Here is a 27,022-nt window from a genome sequence, read left to right on the forward strand (position 1 = left end):
TCTTTTAAAAATACACACATTTAATGTTGGTCTGTTTTAATTCTAAGTAAAGCAATTTCAAAAATACAAACTGAACATCAGAGCCATGTGAACCACCATGATAAAAGAAAACAGACATTCACAATAATTACGTCTAGAGACAGTTCAGCTTGATAAGTTGTCTTCCATGTATCTTAAAGAATTACTAAAAATACTGCTGGTGTTCAGTTAAAATTAAAGGACTTTGGGAAAAATGAAATATGATACAGCTGGAGTGAATCAGGTTACACGGGAATTACATTTTCCATTACCCCTAGATATAAACAAACATTCAAAAATTAACACAATCTCTGTGTTATTCAAAATATTGCAGCTGCAAGAAAGGCAACTTTAAATTAATAGCTAGGGGAAATCAAGTTTTGGTGGAGGTGAACAGAAGTGACAGTTTGTAATTTGCACTTTCTAAAGCTCATTATACCTGGTCATCCAGGAACCAAAAGCAGGACAAGAAGTTCTCTGCTTCTTTTGGCTACAATGTGACAAGAAAAATCATCTTTTGAAGATGCTTAAAGAAATAAAGCATGTGTCTTTAAAAAATAGTCAAATAATCAATTAATGGAATAAATAAGCACTAACCACAATTTTAGTATTCTGTCATTAACATACGTCACAGATTTCTTCATTTTGGCAGAAATTTCCCCAATTTTTAGTCTAAAATCCACCAATCATTATAAAAGTGAAATGAGGAGCTACCAAAATAATATTCTTCTGTTTACTCTTTGGCTAAGAAAGAAAACAACAAGATAAAAACAAAAACAAAACAAAAAACAGAAGACAACTCTAACACTGGTGATAAAAGAAACTTTTTTTTAACATGTAAAATAAAGATATCAATTTAAAATCTTGGTACATTTTATAAAAACAAGAGGTAATGTTGTAATAAAACAGCAGTTAGCCTCAGCTAGCAACATACTGTTTGTTAACCCTGTGCAATAAAAGACTTTGTTCATACTACGCTTACTCAAACATGACTAACAATTAATTACTACAGACATTTCAGGAGTCTTCACCGGGCTCCTACAGACTTACTGTTAAAAGTGAGACATTTACAATCATAATGTGCCACAATAACTTGAAAACGTCACTTCTAATGGGAGATGATGTAGATATCACTCGAATTTGTTTTAGGTATTCAACAGCTCAGTTACAATGACTGAAAAGCACTCTAAAAGCCCATGAACACTGTTGTTCACACCCTTCTTCAGTACACACTACATTTGTTTGACACATTTCTCTTCATACATAGCAAGCAACAGCACCCAATAAACGCCTGAGAAGAAATGCTGCTGTGTAAATACTGCAACTATTCCTGAAATAAGAATTATGGGATGTATACTCCAAAGCTGCCCATTCCCATAATTGTATTGCATAGGTCACATAATCACACACATATATATACACATATGTGTATATACATGTACATGCAAAGAATATATTAAGACGACAATGAAGTCTAGTCACAGAGCAATTTACAGGCTCAATATATTTTTTACATTTTGCTTGAAAGAAATTTCAATATTTTACAGTCTTTCAGTAGACATTATATACACTACACTTTATGAAATCTAAAGGGTATTGAAATAAATCTTTCCAACATTTTGGTAACAAAACACACAATGTTTCTCCAAATACTTGTGCTATCTACATGATCTCTTTGCTCTGATAACCACTAATCACAAAAATTGACTCAATGGAATAATTATAAAAAGTATCTAACACCATGCATGGGTTTGAATCATGTTTAATATCCTATCCTAGAAACAGTCTACAAATCTTAAGATTTAAAAAAATTAAGTCTCCTCTGATTTTTAAAAGATATCTTTTTATGACAATATCCGTAACATTGACAAGTACATGTTAAGGCCAGTATCATCTCCTTTTGTGAATATTTTTGTGTTTTCTCTGTTTCTTTTTCTAAGAAAGATAACAAAACCCACATTCTTTCTTCTTCTTCTTCTTCTTTTTTTGAACTGTACCAACAGAAATGAATGCAGCGACCATAACGTTCAGTCCTACAGTCAGGATGCAGTTGCTCCTTCCCACTCCACAAGATACTGCACCTTGCCATCAAGTGTCACCCGACGAGCCAAAACTCTGTATTTTTCGCCACATGCTATTCTACCTGCGGCACCAAAATAACTAGTGATGGAGTTTTTCAGGTGATTGAGCTGTAACTCCTGATCTGCTAAGTTATTCAGGATTTCTGTGTTGAGTTCTTCAAACTGATAATCTTCTTTGCCTTCATCATCTTTTACAACTTCTGAGTTCTGAGTCTGGAGTGCTCTTCGTGGAAGCCGACCTCTTCTTCTCCGCAAATGTGGTATTGCAGCAGGCCACGGTCTTCCTGTTCGAGTTCTTTTTCTAGAGTCAGATAATCTAGGGTAGGGAAAAGAACACGTCTCCTAAGATCTTTTTCACTTGGGCATTTTTTCCCCCCACACAGGTTCTCATCTTATAAACTAGCTAGCAGACAGAGTCTCATAATCTCCCTGCCACAGACTCCCTAAGGAGTCTATTATAAGTATGTGTTTGCAGAGATAAAATTCAGTCCAATTCAGACAATAAAAGTCACTGGCACTGTGTTGCTGCCTTCCTTTATACAGAAGTCATCACTTCCTGGGGATTGATCTTTATACAGTTTTTCTTCCTTTAAGTGCTCTTAAGTTAAAAGAGTCAGAGCAAAGCTGGCAATGAGGCTCAATAACAAAGAGCCTGCCTGGCACACACAGGCCCTGGCTGCAGTAACTAGCACCACTAAGAAAGAAAAAAACCAACTCAGCCAGGTGGGGGTCTCATGACTTTAATCCCAACACTCCAGAGGCAGGCAGATCTCTGAGCTTAAGGTCACCCTGGTTTGCAGAGAGAGTTTCAGGAGAAACCCTGTCTTGAAAACCAAGAGGACAAAAAAGATTCATAGGAAATGAATTTACACATTAGCAACAAGTTAAATGTTTACATTACTAGAACAGAAGTTTCTAAACTCTTTTTTCTTTTTTTCCGAGACAGGGTTTCTCTGTGTAGCCCTGGCTGTCCTAGAACTCACTCTGTAGACCAGGCTAGCCTCGAACTCTCAAACTCAAAAATCCATCTGCCTCTGCCTCCCAAGTGCTGGGATTAAAGGTGTGCACCACCACCGCCCGGCGTTTCTAAACTCAATTAAAAACAAAAAGATGAGAAAAATCTTAAAACTAGATTATGATCCCAAATAATCTATGTATTTTTCATGCCTGACATGACGTGGTCTAAGAAAATTTCTTTCTGAGGAAATGAATCAAATGAAGCAAAGGAGGAAGGGCTTGCTACTAATTAATTTTTCTAAGCCTGAAAGTATAATCTTTGCACTGTCAAAGGCTTGGTACTTGACTCAGACATTTAAAATATAAAAAAGTTCTTAAAGCAAGGCACACTTGTATAGTACAAATATCAAACTTAAGAGGCTGGGCATGGTAATAACACATGCCTTAGTTCCCAAATTCTGGAGGCAGAGGCAGGCAGAGCTCTGTGAGGCCAGCCTGCTCTACTTAGTGAGTTTCAGGCTAGCTAGAGATACAAGGAGGATTTGTCTTGAAACAAACAAACAAACAACAACCAAAGCAAGGGTCCTGGGGGAGGGAAACAGCAAACAGAAAAGTGTACAGCTTATACTGGCCAGCCCTGAGAGCTGACATGTGCAGTGGTTCGAACTTGTAATCCTGGTACTCAGTAGACTGAAGCAAAGAGGATTGCCCTGAGCTCTAAGCCAGCCTAGGTTGCAAAGTAAAGCATTTAATAAAGGAGTCCTCTAGATGCCCCAGTGAATAAGACACCTGCCTCCACAAGACCTGAAACCCTGAATTCTGTCTGCAACAAGGAGAAAGGAGAGCATGACTTTTTTTTTGGTCCATTACTAAGACCTCATGCAAGTCGAAAAAATGTTTTAAGACTTATTTCTCTCTGTGTGTATGTTTAAGTATGCTACATGTGTGCAGATGCCTAGAAAAGCCAGAAGAGGACACCAAATATCCTTAAATAAGAATTACAGAAGGTTGTAAGCTGACTGCTTTAAGAATAGTAAGCTCTTTTAAACACAGATCCAATGGTATTTCTATTGTTATGTAGTGTTTGTGTCCTAAAAGCATTCAGATGTTAACAACACAGACAATAAAAATATACGGTCTGCTCCTCAAAAACCTCAAGGATCACATACATCACTACCAACAGCCAACTTATTCAATCAAAACTACACAAGCAATTTGAAAGGAAATTAGTAAAGAACAGAATGCCACACTCATGCAGGCAATCCTAATTAAATGCAGTGGGCCTAAATAAGTGAACAAAATGTAGAAGAACTTGTTGAAAAGTAGGGATACAAGGAAAGAGGAAGGGAGCAAGGATTTTGTGTGTGTGTGTGTAAGTATTTTTATTGTGAAAGAATTAAAGTTAGTAAGCTGAGGAAAAGTCAATTTAGGAAACTTAAAGACTCAGAAAGCATAAAATGTTACAAGACTCAATACATTTTTTTTCAGCCTCCCTACGGTTATAAGAACAGAGAAAAATCACTGGGAAGAAACTGTTTATGGAGCTGTCTGCAAGTTATGCGGAGACTTCTAGGGATGCAGCTCCTATGAACTGTTATGAGCTGTTAACTAAGTTTCAAAGTGACACAGCTGTGTTTAAGTCATATGTGGCCCATCCTACAAGAAAATCCCTATATACCCTGCCCCACAAAACTCAATACTAAAAAAAAAAAAAAAAAAGTAATTAATTAATTAAAATTAGAAAAAAATAAATAAATAAACCAAGCTGGGCAGTGGTGGCACATGCCTTTAACCACAGCACTCAAAGGAGTGGCAGGTGGATCTCTTAGTTTGAAGCCAGCCTAGTCCAGCACAGCTGAGGGGGGAGTCCTCAGACAGAGAAATATAGAATACCTACCCATAATTTCTGGAAATGCTAGACGAGGTAGTTTCTTTTGCACTGGAAGCACCCGTGAGGTCCACATCTGAGGTATTGGATGAATGTGCAATTCCCTCAGTTCTCCTGAGACAAAAGAATTTAAATGATATAACAACTATATTACATAACAATAGAAATACTAATTCCTTCACAAAGAAAATTCCTAGGAAAGAAAAAAATGAACTATTTACCCTATAGAACAAGGTAAATCCAACGTAGGATTCTCTGAAATTGATTCCTTATCCTGGAAAATTACAAAAAAATAAATTTTAAAGAAAAAAAATTAATACATAAAGGGCAATTCTACTGTTATTGGAATAAAACATTCACTTCTCAATAATTACAAGAATCTTTACTGAGAACATATGCAAACAAATCCTCTTACCAAAGGTAGCTCAGCCGTTTTTTGAATCATTTTTCTTGTATATGGGCCAGGAGGACGACCTACAGATTTTTTCTTTCCTTTTTTTTCTATCCCATTGCTTACTTTCCTGAAACAAAGACTGTATTTAATCCTTGCATAAAGCAAAAATGACAATGGTTTTACATAGCTAAATAATTTTAATTCTATTTTTAAAGTTTTCAGGAAAAGGGTGCTCTCTTACTATAAATCTAATATATGCTTATCACTTCAAGATTTTAAAAAATTAAAATCACCAAAAAGCCATACTAGCTAAAAGATTTTAAAACTTTAACTTATTTCTTACTACTTAGGAGGGGAAGGTTTCAAGAATTTGCTACTAAAAATGACTACAAAATTAGCTAACCTTGTGAAAATACCTATATTAAAAATTTCACTAATGGCCGGGCGGTGGTGGCGCACGCCTTTAATCCCAGCACTTGGGAGGCAGAGGCAGGCGGATTTCTGAGTTCAAGGCCAGCCTGGTCTACAGAGTGAGTTCCAGGACAGCCAGGACTACACAGAGAAACCCTGTCTCGAAAAAACAAAAATCCACTATCAACAGTTTCTCTTTAAATACACAGTCTCAAATATCATATATTCGTGTATGTAAAGGAACACTTGTAATACCATCAGAAAGAGGATAAAGGAGAAACAAGAAATCTTCTATACTGAGACAGAGCCTCTGACAGTTCACAATACAAACTAGAAAATCATTCGAAAAGCATATATGTACCAAGTAGTAAAAAGTTGTATAGACAAGGATATAGCCAACAAAGAGAAGAATGAAAGGAACAGACAGGAACATGAACAACAGCTGCTACACAAAAGCATAGAAGGGACACAAAGATGCTTCCTGTGCTAAAGGACTCACAACATAGACGTTCACCAATAAATACAAGCAAGCTGACAAAATCAAGTGCCATGAGGATGCAAAGTACAAAGAAAGAAAAAGACCAACACTATAGCAGACTAGAAAGAAGGAGCAGGAAAACTCCAAGTAGGAGGATAAGGAGGGGAAGGGGGGAGAGGAAGACCTAGAGGTCAGAACTCTTAAGGACAAGGATGGATGGGATACGCATTTTTACAAAATAACCTAACATGTAAAGAGGACCACCAAAGGAAAAGTAATAGTACACTTAGCCTTGAAAGGACTGAGCATACGCAGGGTCCACAAGAAGGCGGATGCTTTCAAGAAAGATGAGCCCTTGTTGGTAGTACTTGATAATCTGAGAGCTATCACAGACCAAGTACACCCTGACATCACAGCAGCGGGTTAGGGTTAGGGTTAGGGTTAGGGTTGGGTTAGGCATGTGATGTTTGTGGGACTCTCATTTCTTTCTTTCTTTCTTTTTTTTTTTTGTTTTTTTTTGTTTTACACAGGGTTTCTCTGTGTAGCCCCGGCTGTCCTGGAACTCACTCTGCAGACCTGGCGGGACTCTCATTTTTAATTCATAAAGGCAACTGAGAATAAAAGACTAGGTCAAACTGGAAAATGGCAGGAACATTATTTTTTTCCTTTCTCAACAATACTGTAAATATGTATGTACTTTATTAAAATGGCTATATGGTATCATTAATGTTATGTAAATATATTTCCCTCCTTCTCCTCCTCCTTTTCTTCTTCCTTTTTTTTTTTTTCTAGACAGTGTTCTCTGTGCAGCCCTGGCTGTCCTGGAACTCTCTGTAGACCAGGCTGGCCTCGAATTCAGAAAACCGCTTGCCTCTGCCTCCCAAGTGCTGGGATTAAAGGCGTGTGCCACCACCACCCGGCTTCCCTACTCTTTTTGTTCTTGCTAGAATTTCACTCTGCATACAGCTCTTTCAAGCAGCCTTACTGACCTCACACTTCCTTGAGAAGATAGAATACCAAAGTCTACGTTAAGTCTCTAATTTCTACAAGCATATACTTTGCTTTTTTTTTTTTCAAACCATTTCATCAGAAAGGTGTTTCTCCTGCTACCAAAGTTATTCTCAGACTGAGGCAATAGAACCTTCCCTTTGCTTTTCAATGAGGCTTGACTTAATGCTCATCTTTGGTTATTCACTAGGCCATTCTTGGTACACAAAAACAGATTCCAATTATTTCCTAACTACTAAAATAGCCGTTATGTTCTACTGTCTTCTGCTGCCAGTCCACTGGTGTGCTTCACTTTACAGCAAAACCTCTCAGCCCTGACATTTCCTCTTCACTCTCTTCTGTTTAACTCAGTTTCCTTTTATACCCTTTTTATGTCCTCTTCCCTTCATGATCACCATTATTCTGAATGTTAGTATCCCTGACATGCAGAAGCATAGCTCTTAGTACACGAATCACAAAGTATGGGTTCAGACATACTCCAACTCATTCCAATCTTACTGCCAACTCTAAATAAACTGCTTTCGTCAATGTCACTAATAACAAAATGTTACAGCATCCTCTCATGTTTTACTAGCATCCGATATAATTTCTCGTTTTTCTTGAAACAATTCCTTTGTTTTGGTTTACATGACACCAATACTCCTGCTTTCATTCTATCATGATGGTCATTCTGTTTCAATCTCCTTTGTTTTATACCTTATGTTTTATAAATCTCCAAATATCTAAATTCAGACATCAACCCACTCTCTTTTCTAGTTGTTCGCTAGATCATTTTATTCATTCTCCTGACTTTATAAATCGGCTTTCAAGTTTATATCATCTGTCCTGACCTGTCTATGTACTCCTTATCTAAAAATCAAAGTTACCTACACATCACCATTTAGATATGTGTCTTAAGAATCTCAACTCAAGAACAGAACAAGAAATGTCCCCACCCACCCCACCATCACATTTTTCTCTATCTTAGTAAAAACCAGCGTCCATGAGTTGTTGAATTCTGTTAACTTATTCCTCTTTTTCCCTCATAAATTTCATTCAGTAGCAAATCTGATCAATTCTGCCCCCAAAGCAGTCGGTATCAACCCTATTCACTCCACTTGACTGTTCCCACAACTCCGGCACAAGCACCATCCTGACAAAGCCAAGTCTTTACCTTTTCCCACTTTTCTTACCTCTGTACTACCTTACAAAGAATTTTTAAAAAATAATTAGAACTGTTTACCTAATTAAAATGTTTAGCGAGGGTAGAGTATCCTTATCTACAAGTTGCTGTGTGATCAAGAGTCATCCAGTTTTAAGTATCTAATCCCTATTCTTTAACCTCCATTCATATCAAACTAGTCTTCGGTGAGTTCCGAGACTATGTTTTACAGCCTCCACCTCTGCTCCTTTATTCTCCATACTGTCAGAATACTAACAATATATAATCTTACGTAGACCTCCTTCCTTAACCCTTCGCTTTGAAGTACAGTATCTCCCACCTCTACTGACCCCAACAGGTATAAAACAGTGAACTAACTCTAAATGGCATCAGAATATTCATTAATTACTTTATTATTTATTACACATTTTCCTCCCTATAATGTGATCCCATCAAAGAAAGGGGCAAAATCTGTCTTGTCATTAAACCCTCAGCACTTAGAAGGTAAAGGCATCTGACCAAAGTGCTGAGTGTGAAAAGTAAATCAAAACATACAAGAAAACCTAAGTAGTAAGCCCTTTCCTCAAAGGCCAAAGGCCTAACGTAAGTGAACATCTAACATCTCCCTTTCCTTACCACGTCTAAAGGGAATTAGCCTCCCCTAGGGTGGAGCTAGGTCACGGCACCACTCCACTTACACTGTTACACACAGTGTCACATGCCACCCCATAACACACACACACACACTGATAAAAAAAGCTGCACTGCAGACTTTACCTTGAGTCAGATATAGGTTTGGATGCCTTTCTGCCTTTAATTTTAAATTCATGGGATGTTCCTTCAGGTTCTTTCTCTGCTTTGAAAGCCACATTTGGTGGCACAGGAGGAACACGAATTCGCAACCCAAACAAATGCTTCTTCTTCTTTATTTCTTTCCCAGACATAAACCTAAGTTTAAAAAAAAAAAAAAAAAAAAGGACTAAAATTTTAAAAACTGCACATATATATGGAAGGACCTACCCTAGCTTTCATGGAGAACTACCAGATACCACAAAATACTTCACCTTGATTTCTTTTATTCTTATCTACCCCATAGCCAGATACAGATTCTTATCTAAAGACTACATGATATCATGAGTGGAAAGGATAGGACAAAAGTAGAAAAAAGTCCCACATTCCTCTTCCAAATATGGCTTCTAGATTAGGTGTGGTAATAGGCAACTAATGAGGGCTGGTGAGATGGCTCAGTGGTTAAGAGCACTGACTGCTCTTCCAGAGGTCATGAGTTCAAGTCCTAGCAACCACATGGTGGCTCACAACCATCTCTAATGGGATCTGATATCCTCTTGGGGGGGGGGTGTCTGAAGACAGCTACAGTGTACTTTCATATAATAATAATAATAATAGGTAACTAACAATAGACAACAGACTCATGGGAAGCCAAGCTGAGAGAATTATTTAAATTCAGGTTTTTGTGGTTATTACTGTCATCAGACAGGTCTCATTATGAAGGTGAATTGGCTTAAATTCATGATTCTCCTGCCTCAGCTTCCCCAGTACTTGACATCACAGTATGAGCCATTGTTTCTAGCTGTGGCTCAGCCTGAATATATGTCAGTAATGCCATCTCTAAATTAATAATTAAACAATCTCAGGAAGCAAAGAGTCTCAAAAGACTCATTCAGAGTATCTTTATACTACAAAAAAATCTGACCAGAGACAACTTCTAAAAAGGCCATCTCTAAAGATCCAGAATATAAAATGAGTACACAGAAGGCAAGCCATGGGGTTGAAAGCAATTTAGACCCCAATCTGTAAAGCCTGCCAAACATTTCTGTATGCTTTAATTCTACTAGCACATTCCTGGACATAAAACCTGTGTCGGTCAGTTGCTTGAAATGTTTTCCATTTTTATGTACCTAAAGAATGTATACTTCTCATTTCTATCATTAACAGTAACATGTATTTCTGACATGTTAAAGTGGAATTAAGAATTTATTCCAGTAATACTGTATAACTACTCAATTACCTTATACATTTTGAAAATAATTTAAAGATCTAGTTACAAGTAACTAAAACATTAACTAGTAAGAAAATACTGTCAGCTTCAAAACAGCATCTTCTCAAAACCAAAAATTTTATAATACAATAATAGACTGAGAGTCTGTATACATACATTTATAAGAATTTCCTTGTCATTTTGAAAATACTTTCAAGAAATGTAGACATGCTGGATTTAAAGAAGAAAGGAAAGTGGTCTACACAAGAATATAAGATTTATTTTACCAGTGAATTGTCTCCGACCACTCAGACCAGTACTACTCAGTACTGTTTACTCAGTCACTTACTTACTGCTCCTCAGGATGGCAATGACCAGTCTTAAACACAACAGTCTTCACTGTTTGCACATTCCCACCAGCTAACAAGATTTCACTTTATCTTTAGTCGTTTGCATTACAGAACACATCATTAGTAAATATGCTTCTTTAAGAGAGTAGACTAAATCTATGTCCCCATCAGGACACTGATATGCCTCCCACCTACCCATTCTTCCAAGTATTACTCTTTTCTTTTCCAGGCTTCTAGAATCCCTACTTTACTCTGACCAAAAGAGAACAGGACATTAAAACATTGAAAATGGTATGTATTTCTGCCTCACACCAATCCCACAATTCTTAATGCCCTAATTCTTTTCTTACTATCTCCCTTACAGGGATACGTAAAATAAATCCACTTACATGGTCTTGTAATCATTTAATGCCTCCAGAACATGCTCATATCTTTCAGATTTGGGTGTGTCTGCCAGCTGTGAAGTATCAAGAAACAATTTAACACACTGTAAGTTCATTCATTGATAATAAATATACAGGTGCTAACAGAGCCATAGGATGTGTGATCAGACCTGTTAATACACTATAAGTCCATCCACTGATAATACACAGGTGCTAACAGAGCTGACCAATGTGTGCTCAGACTCAGCATCTCTCTATTCTGGGTCCTCACTAAATTACTATGTGACCTACCTACTGCCATTGAACCTTTCAAGACTTACTTTCTGTGTTACAAGAGAAGTTTCAATTTTACACCCATTTTGTTATTAGTTTATTACATGAAATAAGTATATGTGTAGAATGGCATACTATAAACACTACAAAACTGACAGTACTAGTTGTATTCAATTTCTTATAGCTCTATAACTTAGGGAAATACCTCTAATATTACATATAATCTTCACAATAATAAAAACAAGAAAAATGTGCAACTTGAAGGGTTATTTTCACAATTAGCAGATTGAGTTCTTCACTTGATATGACCTTGGGCTTGGGAACTTAAACTAGTGAAGAGTATTTATTCTTCGTGTCAGATATAGTCTCAGTCTCTCTCTCTCTCTCTCTCTCTCTCTCTCTCTCTCTCTCTCTCTCTCTTTCTCCCTCCCTCCCTCCCCCAAATAGCTCAGCACCTTCTCAACTTCACTTGGGTCTTTTGTTTGTTTATTTTCTCTTTTGGCTTTTTAAAAAAAAAAATTTTTTTTATGTAGATGAGTACACTGTCACTGTCTTCAGACACACCACAAGAGGGCATCAGTTCCGATTACAGATGGTTGTGAGCCACCATGTGGTTGCTGGGAATTGAACTCATGACTTCTGGAAGAGCAGCCAGTGCTCTTAACCTGCTAAGCCATTTCTCACGACCTCTTTTGGCTTTTCAAGACAGTGTTTCTCTGTGTGCCCTGACTATCCTGGAATTCATTCTGTAGACTAGACTGGCCTCAAACTCAGAGATCCACCTTCCTCTGCCTACCAAGTGCTGGGATAAATGGCGGGAACCACCACAGCCCAGTTCACAGACCTCTTTTTAAAATCTATACATTCACTTGGCAGTGATGGCACACAACTATGATCCCAGCACTTAGGAGGGAGGGACGGGGGGGGGGGGAGACAGAGAGGGAGAGAGAGACTGAGACTATATAATCTGACACAAAGAATGCTTTTGACTAGTTGAAGTTCCCAAGCCCAAGGTCATATCAAGTGAAGAACGCAATCTGCCAAAATCAACGTTGGAGTGAGAAGAGGCTCACAAGTCACTCTGTTCTACAGATGAGTTAATGTAAAAGTAGTTAGGAAACCTTTGTATAATGCCTGCAAGACAGGAATCTGCCACCATGCAGCCTAGATTGGAGCTAGCCAGCCCAGTCTAAGCTCTGATATATTAATGAACTAGTCATGAGACAACTCAGAGGGAAGTCAAGCCCAAGACCTGCCTTGGTAACAAACTAACCTAAAGGTGGCACTGACATGTTAGTGAACCAACCCCAAGCTGTGAACCCTGAAAGCACAAAACTAAAGTCCAGTGAACAATAAAAAACTGGAACTGTAAAAGCAGCCCCTAGAGCTATACTACAAAGCTCCCGAGATGTGGCTTCTCAAGCCTCTGCCTTGATATCCTTTAGCAAGAGGACTTTATGACTGACCTGTGGGTAGGCCTAACTCCAGTGACCATTCAACTTCTGGCTCTCAGTGCAAGATGGTGGGTAATGTTCAAGGTCCTCTACCACTGCCATTCTCCCAGACTGTCATGTCCCAGACTTCACAGTGGACATGGTTCAAGCCTGAAAAACTTTTTCACTGGACACCACTGCCCAGTGGAAGCCTGCACAGCATTTTCTGCTTGCCTGGTTGTTGGCCACTTGGTAAGAAGTCTACCTAACTTTTATATTAGCATGGTATTATACAGAATGTTTGGGTGAATAAACCAAGTATATTCCAAAGACAAATGGTGTGTGGACATCCTAAGTGCCAAACACTTCACAGCCCACAGGCCATACAAAGGTAAAATGAACGCTTAAATTCTCCTAGTTAGAAAGAATGCCAGAACCTAAACACAGGTGGTTATTCTTTCAGCACTGCTGGTGCTAGTGCTAGCTGTACTAAGTCAATTATGCTCATCACTATCAGACTGTTCTCCCATCTGAGATACCCATAACAGAGTTTGGAGGGAGTTTTGATGATTGAATATAGGGAGGGCTTCACAGATCAAAAGCATGTGCTTGCAGGGTTTGGTGGCACATGCCTTTAATTCCAGTACTCGGAAGGCTTTGAGTTAAGGTCAATCAGGTCCACACAGTAAGTTCCAAGACAGCCAGAGATAGAGAGACTTGTCTCAAAATAACAAAGGGGCTGGAGAGACAGCTTAGCCATTAAAACCACTGGCTCCTCTTCCAGGTCTTAAATTCAATTCCCAGCAACCACATGGTAGCTCACAATCATCTGTAATGAGATCCAAGGCCCTCTTCTAGTGTGTCTGAACACAGCAACAGTATACTCACATACATAAAATAAATAAATCTTTTAAAAAAATAACAAATAAAAAAGCAGCACATACTCAACCCTCTAAAGTACAACCTCAGAAACAGAATTTCTATTTAAGGAAGAATGAATAAGCAGACTTTGAAGTTAGCAAGAAAATAAGCCCTGGACCTAACTCAACCTTTCATCAGGACTACAATCTTTTTTATAAGAGACCAAGTTATCTATTCTTAGCTTAATATTACTACTGGTAACAGCTAAATCATTTATTGAACCTCAATTGGTAAGCACTGAAGTTGAGCACAAACTCTCTTAAACTCTTCCATTTTACAAGACAACTCTGCAAATATCTGAAAACAGATTTCATAAGTTTGAAACCAAGTTCAAGTTTCTAATAGGTCACATCATGGGATTACTTCATATAAACTGTTTAAATGATCTTCCGGTTTCCCCTCTTATCATTCAAATCTGAAGTCTTATCAGGAGTTATAATCAAATCAAAAATCCCTATTATATATCTGTATTATTATTTTTTTGGGGGGGGAAGGGGGGGGTTTCGAGACAGGGTTTCTCTGTGTAGCCCTGGCTCACTCTGTAGTCCAGGCTGGCCTCGAACTCAGAAATCTGCCTGCCTCTGCCTCCCAAGTGCTGGGATCAAAGGCATACACCACCATTGCCTGGCTCTTTTTGCTTTTTTGAGCAGGAGGTTCAAGCATTCCAGGCTGACCTTCAAGGTTCAACTTCCCATCTTTCTGTATCCATCTCCTAAGTACTGGATTACAGGCATGTTCCTGGTTTTATCTGGTATTAGGGATTAACCCAGGGCTTCTTCATGCTAGGCAAGAACTCTATCATCTAAGCTACATCTGCAGGCCCCTATAATTTTTTTATTTTTTAAATGTGTGGAATATGGGGAAAGACAAAGTTTTGCTTTATAGCCCAGTTGATCCAAAACTTGTAACAATAGGTGTCTGCAACCATATTCAGCTTGCCTCTGAGTATCTCACTCAATTGTACGCTATTGGCTTTGAACCTGTGATCCTATGCAATTACCTTCTAAGTAGCTGGGATTATAGCACTAATAGGCTTTATTTTTATTTTATATTCTTGGAGAAATAATATTCACAATGTATCCCTGGCTGGCCTAGAACACCATACATAGATTAGGCTGGAATCAAACTCACAGTGTTCTCCCTGCCTTCCAAATGCTGTGATCAAAGATGTGTGCCAATTCTTGTTTTCAGCTCAAATTTTCAGGTATTTTCTCTTAATCTCAGCATCCTTTCGAAAGACAAAACAGAACTTTGGCCCTCTTTTACAAGCTCCATCAATATTTCCCAAACTAGTTTTCTTACTGTTTTTTAAGTCAGCTACAAATCCACTTAACTTTTATTTAATTAGTCTGTATTTCAATATCTTATTTGAAGTCAGTTTATAATTTTGTGTATATCATGTCCACAGCATTTGATAAGACAGTGTTGCATATCTGAAAAAACAATACTTATAATATTTACTCCTGCCGGGCGGTGGTGGCACACGCCTTTAATCCCAGCACGTGGGAGGCAGAGGCAGGTGGATTTCTGCGAGAGTTCGAGGCCAGCCTGGTCTACAGAGTGAGTTCCAAGACAGCCAGGGCTACACAGAGAAACCCTGTCTCGAAAAACCAAAAAATAAAAAATAAAAAATAATATTTACTCTTTATAGGAGTAAAGTTTTTAAATTGCTTTAAAAACTTCAAAATTAACTTACCTGAAATACTGACTTCCTATTTTGCTGAGAATCAACAAAAAAACTGATCTCCTAGTTCTGAAACCTACTTTTTTCTATTTTTTTAAAATTACAGTATCTAGGCAGGGTGGTATATTCTTTTCATCCCAGCACTCAGGAGGCAGAGGCAAAAGGATCTCTGAGTTCAAGGTCAGCCTGGTCCTCAGAGTAAGTTCTAGAACAGCCAGAACTACACAAAGAAACCCTGTCTTGAAAAAAAAAAAGAAAAAAAAAGAATGGGAAGGGGGAGAGGGAGAGGAAAAAGAAGAGAGAAGGGGAAGAGAAGGAGAGGGAGAAAAGGACAGGGAGAGAAGGAAGAAGGGAAGGGAGAGAAGTGGGAGAAAGGGAGAGAGAAAGAAAAAGTATCTGTGAGAGCCACAGAAACAACTTTCAATACTTACTCCCCATGTTTTTTCTCCAATTTTACCTCCTCTCCCTGTTTTGTGCAGAATGCTATCTTTTAACTCGTGTAACAGGGTGAAAGGCTCTCATTCTGTGTTTTACAATCTGAAGTGCAACTACAGAGTTTGTATAGATTGGATTGTCTGTATCAGAATCATGTTATATGCTAAGTGCTCCATCTGATTGTTAGGGCTAAGCGAGTCTTGTCACCAACATACACGTACATTTTCATTGTTTAGGGCTTGTTTTTGAGACAAGGTATTACTATATATATGTAAGCCTACGTTGGCCTTGTGAAATTATGATCCTCCTGCATCATCCTGAATAGATTATAGGTATGCTATCAAATGCCCAGATCATAATATACTTAGCTTCAGATTTATATATTTCTATACAAATATAAATATTATTTAAAATATAATTCTTCCTTTAATAAAACATAGCCTTTAACAAGAGTTTTCCCTACCTATCCAATACAATATATAACATACAAGGTCCTAAGTATTGCTGTTATTCAGATTTCTTATTTTACTTAAAAATATACATTCTACTACACTTCATGGACTCCAGACATCTTTCTCCCACAGTATCTACTGAGTTCCTCCGCCTTTCTTCTCAAAAGGAAGGCAGCTGTCAGTCTTAGGGGATTAAGGTTTTAAGACTACAATTTTTCAATTTTTCTTTTTTTTGGTTTTTCGAGTCAGGGTTTCTCTGTACAGCCCTGGCTGTCCTGGAACTCACTCTGTAGACCAGGCTGGCCTCGAACTCAGAAATCCACCTGCCTCTGCCTCCCAAGTGCTGGGATTAAAGGCGTGCGCCACCACCGCCCGGCTTAAGACTACAATTAACATAAATTGAGCTACTTTAAAAATGAAGTTTTAAAATAAATCACAGTAGGAATAAAAGACAACTGATATCTGGCAGAGTCCAGAATGTATTAGTATCTTAGTTAAACCCACCAAAGCAATCTAATACAATAGCAACACTTCAACTAAAAACATTAAAACAAACTTTATTGTGGTCTCAAATTTAATAATTATAAAAGTGTTTTTATTATCCATTATCATGCAGGAAGCTATCATCCTGTGAGTCAACACTTGGGAGACAGATGCAGGAAAATCACTGTCTAAGTTTCAAGCCAAGCTGGTCTACACAGAAAGTTCTAGGCAAGCTACGGCTATACAGTGAGGCTGTATCCAAAGTAAATAAATAAGTAAACACTCTCAAATCTGTCATTACCTTCTAATGATAGCTTTAAAAACTCTAAAAACAGGCACAGTGGCACATACCCTCAATCTCAGCACGCAAAAGACGGGGAACTCTTGAGTTGGAGGCCACCATGGCCTATATGACTGAGTTCCAGAACAGGATTACATAGAGAGAGGCTTTCTCAAAAAAGCAATGACAATGCTATAAGTCTGATGTACAAACTAAATATGTGTATATTATTGTGTCCCTGGTGCCCCATGAAATTGTAAACCCCACCGCATCTTTGGTACCCTATTTAATGTAATCTCTAGCACCAAAGCCACACAGAAATTCCTCATAAACTTCCAGTTAGCTGACACAATTTTACAAGATTACATTTGTAACTACATTGCATACAATCCCATATATTGTAAAAAAAAACTTTTCACCCAAGTAGTTAATAATCCATACTTTAAAATTGCTATTGTATTCATATGTGTACATGATATGCATGTAGGAGTCAAATAATTTTATATAATCAATTTTCTCCTTTCATACTTATATGCATTACAGAGATAAAACTCTTGGCAAGTACCTTACCCACTGAGTAATCTCACTGGCCCAATAATCTGTATTTTAATAACTTTAAGTAAAAAGTAAAAATACCAGAAAACTTAAATTTTCACTTTGCATTATTTTATAGCTCCAAGATCTTTTTAACGAGCTTATATTTTTTTGTATCTTACTTTTTCTTCTTCAGACAAGCTCCTGCTCTGTAGCGTGGGCTAACCTTCCACCCACAGCAGTTGGATTATAGTTCTAGACTCATTCTCCAAAAGCTCTCTGTAAAACTAGCACAAGTAGATAACCCTTTACAGAGGAGACATCAGAAGTCATTCTGTACTAAGTATTCTATTTGGTTTTTTTGTTTGTTTGTTTTTGGTGTTTCGAGACAGGGTTTCTCTGTGTAGCCCTGGCTGTCCTGGAACTCACTCTGTAGACCAGGCTGGTCTTGAACTCAGAAATCTGCCTGCCTCTGCCTCCCAAGTGCTGGGATTCAAGACATGCGCCACCATCGCCCGGCCTGTACTAAGTATTCTAATACTGACTGATCCCATCTTTCCTTGACAGAGATATTTAAGATATATAAGATGTGTAAGAGAAAAAGAATAATACTGGTTACTTCTCTTAAGATTTTCTATAGAAAACTGAAAAGGGGAAATCATAAGATACCCAATAAACATTTTTTTTTCCTAGCAGATCTTTAACTACAATGGCTCTGACTTAAGAATATGGAAGAATCGAGTAACTTATTTCCATCAAGTTTCCAAAAACAAGAAAATAAGACAATAGTTCTGATATCCTTACCAAAGTGTATTCGCTCACAAAAAAATTAAATAAATAAAAAATTAAACCTCAGTTGTCTGACTTGTTCATATGTCTTCTTAGTTTTTCACAAAAACAATGCATAGACATCAAGGAGCTCTGAGCCACCTACCTCTCCAGGGTGCAATCTATCCCAGTTTTCATTAATGTATGTCATAAGCTCAAGTTCAGAATCAAAGTATTTCTTCTTGTGAATAACACTTAGGTTGTAAAGGCATAGGTGTGCTATATCTACCCTGAAATCCAAAAATAATCAAAATAGACGAAAACTGTTTTTGATTATTGTTAACAATCAGTTTCTTTATAAAACTAGTATATATAATACAACCAAAGTGACATGCTGAGCTGGACAGGTGTCAATAACTTAAATCCTAGTCACAGTACAACAGACTGATACATATGAATCAACTGGAAAACACTAGGTTAACTTATCTGGAATATTATAAACTAAAATGTACCCAAATTACTTCCTAAATGCATTTTTAAAAGGTCTGGCTATAGGAAAAATGATTTACAATTAAGACCTTTGGTTCACTGCAAGGAAACCACAAGGCAGACTACACATTACTGGGTCTGTGCCATCACCTGTTCTTAAACACATAAAGCAAATAAAAAATTGTAAAATCATAGTATACTCATTTTATTAGATCTCCAAAATTCTTAAATATCTAATAAATTATCACTACATGGAAGCAGAAACTGTTATTTTATTTTATGTGATACTCTGAAGGCATAAAATGTTGGAAACAGAGGAAAACTTAAGGGCATAAAAGACCACTGAAAGTAACCTTCCACAATGAGCAGCCTTACTAACATAACGATAAAATGGCTAATCCTGAAGCCAGTATAAGCCTTGAGGATTACTAAAAGAAATAAAAACCAGGTATAGAGAACAATATTCTATTTACATTTCATATGGAAGGTTTTATGTGACCATGGCACTTTTTAACAAGTAGAACCGTTAATGCTTACCACTGTAATGGTAGACGTTTGAGGTATTCTGGTCCAGAACTGCAGACAGAGCAAATAAATGTATAAAACCTAAAGAAAGGAAAAAGAAAGAAAAGAAAAAACAACAACAACAACAACAACAACAAAGTTTTACACTGAGTAATCAAACTAGTTAATGATTACAGCCAATATTCAGCAAATGATTTAAGGCTTTATAATGCAAGGACTGATATACAAATCAAAATGTAATTTCAACTATGACACTAATAACCAATAATACTTAACATTCTTATCTGGGGGTAAAGGGTAACTTCTTTAGCCATTAGAGAATTCTCCAGTTATTCGTACTAATAGCTTATGTGTGCCAAAATCATTGATGGCTACTTTTATAAACATTATTTCACCCAATGTTCAAAAGGAGCTATAAAATAAGCTCAAAAGTAAACCAAGGTCAAAAGGACACTTATTCTTACTTAAACCAACATTTAACCCAAGAGATCAGTAAGGCAACTTTAACAATCTCTCTTAGCTCTCTTCCTCCAGCTCACTGTCTTACCCTAATATCCTAGCATACAAAGTACACGGTATCTGCTTTCACAAGTTTGCACAGTTGATATACAATTTGTTTCTAATAAGATCCTATGATCTTTCAATTCTCACAGTATTCCTTTGAGCTTCAGGAATGGAAGGAATCAATGAGAATAATTTTTGAGAACTGTAGCGTGATAGAAACAAATGTAATCACTGAGACAATATTTTAAAAGCTTTCTGAAATAATATTCAAAAGCACAGAATAAAATATATAAAGCACATTTACTATTCAGTATTTTCAATCTGAATTGATCCCTTTGTCACATCATTGTCAAAATTAGTTTTGGAAATCTGAAACTGCAAAATAACCACAATTACAAAGCAGCCATGACAAACCAATTATTAAAATTCAAATGTTCTTCTTACCTATCACCAAACAGCATTGGCTTCTGAAGGCATTGGACACAAGCCTCATGAAACCACTGCTTACATTTGCAACACTGCAGCATCTTTAAATACCAGCTACCACGAAATTAAGAAAGAAAGAACAAAAGAAAGAAAGAAAGAAAAGAAATTAATTCTTTTTAAAACAATACACAGTATTATATAAAATAATACTGAGATTAATTACCACTTCACCCAGTTCATGAGGTGCTACGGATCAAGGATCTAGGGCTTCAAGCCTACAGACAGGTACTCTTATAGCTGAGCTACATCCTCGGGATTCTTTACAGCTTCTTTGAGTCTCATTTTGGGGTTGGCTTTGAATTCCTCGTAACAACCACATCCAACTATTTAAAAAAGACTTTTTTTCAACTTGGGTTCTTACTTCTGAACACGTGGACCCTCAACTCCTAGCCAGCTAAGCAGTTCTCAACCACTGAGTATGATTCCTTTAGGATCAAATGACTCTTTCACAGGGATCACCTAAGACTATCAGAAAATACAGATATTTGTATTATGATTCATAACATTAGCAAAATAGTAGCAACAAAAATACTTCTATGATGGGGGAGGGGCCACTACAGCATGAGGAAATAAGTGTATTAAAGGGCTGCTGCATTAGGAAGGGGGAGAACTACTGTCCAAGGATGAAGCAATCACCATTCTCTGTCCTCCAGAGTAACACAACTAAAGACATCAATTCTCTGTATCTTACAAAAGACAGATTAAAAAGTACCAGTGTTTAGCCCAAATTCCAAATGGCCATAGACATTTATGTTTATGAACATTTTATTGTATCTATTTATCTTTCTGTTTATTATAATGAAAACCAAGACAGCAATAAATTTAGTTAGCATGCTTAGAAATCAAAGCAATGCCTCTATCAAGCAAAAAGGGTTTGTGAAAGTTTGTTATAAACTCTATAGATCTGATTCAACAGCTAAAAGCTGCCAAACTGAATCTTCATCTAAGGTTATTTTCTCCTAATTTGTTCTAACAAAATGATATCCTTACTTGAAAACAGTAAGACCTTTCCAAATGTCTTTTTGCCTAGCAACTAATTGTATAAGCAGAATCAAAACAACTGCTATGCCTATGATTACTAGCTATATTCTAGGTGTTCTTCTAAACTCAGAAGTTTAAAGTAGCTACACTATCCAACATAGTTCACATACTTAAGATGTTTAAGAAATAATAATCTGCCTCAAAAAATGACCTAGGCAATTTTTTGGCATGGGGATAGGCATACCCTTAATCCCAGTGAGGCAGAGGCAAGTATAGCTCTGTGAGTTCAAGGCCAGCCTGGTCTACATAGCCTTCTTCAGGTATACCCCTAGCCTGTGACTCTATATTGTTTACCTTTATGACCTTGAGGACTCCAGTTCAACTCTCCCTAAACTCATACTCTCACCTACTACCCATGTTTATCCACTGAGAAATCTTGTCCAAAATTTCCAAATATTTACTAATATTATTTATTTGTATTAAAATTAATAGTGGGGCTGGAGAGATGGCTCAGCGGTTAAGAGCACTGACTGCTCTTCCTGAGTTCAAATCCTAGCAACCACATGGTGGCTCACAACCATCCGTAATGAGATTGGATGCCCTCTTCTGGTGTGTCTGAAGACAGCTACAGTGTATTCATAAATAAAATAAATAAATATTTAAAAAAAAAATTAATAGTGGATCTATAAACATCTTTGCTGACAAAACTTTCACAAATTTTTGTTTAGAGGCACTGTTTTGATTTCTAATTGTGCTAACCCAGTTTATTAAGTTGCAACCCTTCTTTTCCATCATAAACAGTATAATAGAAAGGCATCTATTGGCAAATATTTAAATAACAAAGATGAAGTCAGGTGGTGGTAGTGCTCACCTTTAATCACAGCACCAAGGAGGCAGAGACATGCATATCTTTGTGAGTTCGAAGACAGCCAGGCCTACAGCAGAGTTACAATACAGCTAAGGCTACACAGAGAAACTGTCTTGAAAAACCCAAACAAACAAACAAATAAATGAATAAATAAATGGCTCAAATTATGTCATCTAATTAAAGATGTGATGTTAACTAGATTGGCCAACATCAAATGACTTCCTTTTACAATCTTTTTTTTTTTTGGTTTTTTCAAGACAGGGTTTCTCTGTGTAGCCCTGGCTGTCCTGGAACTCACTCTGTAGACCAGGCTGGCCTCGAACTGAGAAATCTGCCTGCCTCTGCCTCCCAAGTGCTGGGATTAAAGGCATGCGCCACCACCGCCGGGCTTTCTTTTACAATCTTATAGGATGATAATTAATGATAACTGATGGGTGCTACAGCAATGGAATGCTAAATATTAAAAAAAAAACACCTCATTTATGCACCCCCACTTATTAAAGTTCAAATATCTTAGTTGTCAATACTGAAGTTATTAAGTCTCATTTAAAAATAAGATGCCTAAAAAAAAAAAAAGCCGGGCAGTGGTGGCGCATGCCTTTGATCCCAGCACTTGGGAGACAAAGGCAGGTGGATTTCTGAGTTTGAGGCCAGCCTGGTCTACAGAGTGAGTTCCAGGACAGCCAGGGCTACACAGAGAAACCCTGTCTTGAAAAAACAAAAAAAAAAAAAAAAAAAGAAAATACCTGAGGCTGAGAGAGTTCACTGCTCCTGCAGAGGACATGAGTTCTGTTCTCAGCACCTATATTAGGCAGCTCACAACTGCCTGAAATCCAGGTCCAGGAGATCTAATGCCCTCTCTGGCACTGTACTGATGTGCATATTATCCACACAAAGACATATCCACATATACATAATTTAAAATAAAATATAAAATCCTTTAAAATAAATTAAAATAAAAAATAAATATAAAACGCCCAACTTTCTAGTACCTGGATATTGTATTTCTTCAGTAAAATATTTAGAATATAACACAGTATACTGTTTCTTCTGAAAATTGTGTGTGTGTGTGTATACATACATGGAAACTAATAACTGGGAAAGACTAGTTCATCTGGACTATCATTTAACTAATCTATCTCTTAATTGCTCATTCAAATAATATAAAATCTATACCAATTTTTAAATATATAATCACATTAAATATGATATCCAATGAACTGAGTCAACTTCACACTCCAAACTGGCAAAGCAGGCTTCTACAGCACACATTTTCCCCTAGCTTACTTTAATGGCATATGAGGGAGGGAGAGAAAAGGAAAGACCAGGGGAAGGAAGAGGGGAAGTAGTTGTTGGGGGTGGGGGAGAGAAAGAACAGTAGTGTTAACTTTTTTTAACTGATTCTTTCATACATTTGCAATTCTCTACCATTCTCACACAGCAATTAGTGATAAGAAGACAAACCAAGTATGCAGTAAGCACCTGTAACCCTAATGCTCTTGGAAAGGCTTTAAGAATCTGTGGCCAGTTAAGCAGTATATGTAGAGTGAGACCATGCCTCAAACAACAAGAAAAAGAAGTCTTCTTCTTTTTCCTTTTTTTTTTAAAAAAAAAAAAAAAAGGAAAAAGAAGAAGATAATGTACATTAGTAAAAATCACATAAGAAGACATTAACTGTGTTCACTTACTCTCCAGGGCCTCCACAGTAGCAGTAGCACTGCTGGACGTTGGTTTTATGACCTGCATCCCATTCAAGGTCGGCCACACTATAGGGCAATGTCTGCTTCATGACTTGCAATGCTTTGGCATTTGGTCCTTTCTTAAGCGCACCACCCCTCTACATATTAGAGGGAAACCATTGGATAAAGTGAAGGTCAAGTTTTTTAACCAAATTATCTAATTTTTAATTCTATAGTTTAAAAATGCATGACACTTCTGAAATAATTTCCATTCTGAATTTCTATGATACCATATTGTCTAACCTGTTACTAATAATGTATTTATTTTATTGTATTTTTTCAATTTATTATCAGAAAGCACAAAAAAACTACGAGCCATTTAAGGATCATTAATAAAACAACCATTCTTCTAACCAACATTAGCTGCTAATTTCATTCAGAACAAACTTCTCAGTGTACACAGTCATTTCAATGGTAAGGCCTTACAAATTCCATTTAGTAATGTTTAGCTCAAAACACGTTTAAAAGATACCTTCGTGGTTGTTGCAAACACACACTGTCGACAAAGCCACTTTTCATCTGAATCTATCACACTTGCGTCAATATGAGGCGTATGACACAGCTGATGATATCCTTCAGATCAAAAAAAAAAGCAGAAAGCAAATTCTATTTTATTAGCAAGTAATGCAGAACAGGATTTCAAGAGGGTATTTATTTTACTTTTAGTTTTGTTGTTCCCTACATTATAAATGATGAATAGATATTATGATATAAAGTTTCAAACTAGCAAGACAAGTATCTACACTCAATAGGCTAACTCGATATTTAATAAAAACTGAGAAAAATGAATGTTTACCTTGACCACACTTATCACATATAACCATTTCATTCGGAGCTTCTGAATACTCTTCTTGACATATTGTACAGACCATTTCCCCACTCCCAGTGGCTCCTGAAATGCGTAAAGCAACAGTCATGAGGAATTCCACAGAACTTTTATGACTCAGTGTACCCACATGGGCATGTGTTAACTATATCAGAATGTTCAACAAAGCGAGCAACTACGCACAATATTCTCTGTTCAGTTCACTACTTAGTTCCTCCCCTTTCTAACTTAACATGTTTGTCTACATGCTTCAGTCTGTTTTTAGGTATAAGGCATGACTGTTCTTATTTCAAATATAGTATGAATGGTGATGGAGGCCTAGTGTGGTGTTATTATTGGAGGTGTGGCCTTGCTGGAAGAAGTATGTCAATGAGGGGTGGGCTCTGAAGTTTCAAAAGCTCAAGCCAGACCCAGTGTCATTCTCTCTTCCTGCTGTCTTCAGATCCAGATGTAGTACTCTCAGCTCCTCTCCAGCATCATGTCTGCCTGTGTGTCGCCATGCATGACAATTTGAGTAAACCTTTCTTTTTTTTTTTTTAAGATTTATTTAATTAATTAATTATTTATTTATTGGTTTTTCAAGGCAGAGTTTCTCTGTGTAGCCCTGGCTGTCCTGGAACTCACTCTGTAGACCAGGCTGGCCTCGAACTCAGAAATCCACCTGCCTCTGCCTCCCAAGTACTGGGATTAAAGGTGTGCGCCACCACTGCCCTGCTTGGGTAAACCTTTCTTAAGCCCCAGTTAGATGTGTATTTTAAAAATAAGAGTTGCCCTGGTCATGGTGTCTCTTTGAAGCAAAACTCAAACTAACACACTGGGAGAGATTTAGTAACAATAAAGCTTCTCTGCAGAACACTCAGGTTGAGATACTCATCTTTTACATTAGCATCACAGACTTCAGAGACTAGTCAAGGAAGTTATGCGCTCCCTTTCTGGACTTAAGAACAGTTCTTTGTATTTAGTAACTGTAAAAGACAGCAATTATTTCATGGCTTAAATCTAGAAATATAGTGTCTAATAAAGTGCACAAAGAGAATTCTACTGCAACCAAAGTTGGAAGCACCAATTATTTATATGTGTTACCTATGCAAGAAATTACTGTTTCATTAACATTTCTGTTCTAAAATAAACTTCAACAGGGGTGGCTGCATACAACTTTAATCCTAGCACTCAAGCATCAGAAGCAGGAAAATCTCTGAGTTTGAGGTCAAACTGATCTACAGAGTGAGTTCCAGGATAGCTAGGGCTACACAGAGAAATTGTGTCCGGGGGAGTGAGGGAGACACTTCAAGGCTGCATGTTGTAGCACAAACTTGTAATCTCAGCACTCAGGAGGCAGAGGCAGGTGGATCTCTGTGGATCTAGCCTGATCTATATAGTGAGTTCCAAGACAGCTAGACCTACTACACAGTGAGACCCTGACATAGTGAGACCATCTCAGAATAAAGAACAAAAACAAAAAACCATCAAAATTTGAATATATTATCATCTCAACAATATTATCAATTCTAGCATCTCCCTCTTATTTCAATATAGCAAAAATAATATACACTATCTATACATACATAATAAACACTTATAATCTTATGCTATAAATCAAGCATCATGTTATGCTCTTTAAAAACTAACTTTATTTGATGGTTTTTTGGGGAGAAAGTTTCTCTATGTATCCCAATCTGGCCTAGAGCTGACTTTGTTGCCCTTGAACTCCTGCTGCAATGTTTCAGCCTCAGCCTGAGGTGATAGGATCTGAGTGACAGCAGCCTCCACGACCAACAGACTATGTTAATATACTATTTATAAAGAAGTGATAGTCAAGCAGATGAAGGAACTGACCTAAGTACCCTCAGTTAGAAAGTATCAACACTAGATGTCAAACCCAGACGTGCCAGACCATGTTCTCCCCACCACACATTGCTTCTTCTCACCAATACAAGGAAATTCTTCTACCAAAGCATTTTCACACAGCCAGTTTTCAAAATTATAACTTCTAATAGCTGCATAATATTCCATCTAGTGGAAGAAAACAAATTTACTTTATTAACTCTTTATTCTGTAACATATAGGTAACATAGACGTTACCAATTATTTATTAGCCTGCTTCTTTTTTATTATTTACTATTTGTTTACTGAGGTCCTGTGTCCCTTCCAAATTTTGTTTCCTGGTACATTTACTGTGACCTGTTCCATAGCTTCTGGGCTTATGGCTACAGTCAGAGTAGTCAATCTGAGT

At 37.2% G+C, this 27,022-nt stretch overlaps 1 protein-coding gene across 1 annotated transcript; it reads right to left on the reverse strand.

The window, feature by feature from the left end:
• Mtf2 (metal response element binding transcription factor 2) lies at positions 1-27,022 on the reverse strand. The gene is made up of 13 exons (XM_028782386.1): positions 26,718-27,022; positions 24,760-24,855; positions 24,436-24,536; positions 23,913-24,061; positions 20,334-20,429; positions 19,398-19,466; positions 18,538-18,661; positions 11,115-11,182; positions 9,154-9,324; positions 5,360-5,465; positions 5,166-5,218; positions 4,954-5,058; positions 1-2,415 (listed from the first exon to the last, which is right to left on the reverse strand). Exons 1-13 carry the CDS (start codon positions 26,800-26,802, stop codon positions 2,058-2,060), a joined length of 1,581 nt encoding a protein of 526 aa, XP_028638219.1. The 5' UTR covers positions 26,803-27,022; the 3' UTR covers positions 1-2,057.

This window comes from Grammomys surdaster, unplaced genomic scaffold (genome assembly GCF_004785775.1).
Source record: "Grammomys surdaster isolate TR1022 unplaced genomic scaffold, NIH_TR_1.0 751, whole genome shotgun sequence".
Classification (NCBI taxonomy): Eukaryota; Metazoa; Chordata; class Mammalia; order Rodentia; family Muridae; genus Grammomys; species Grammomys surdaster.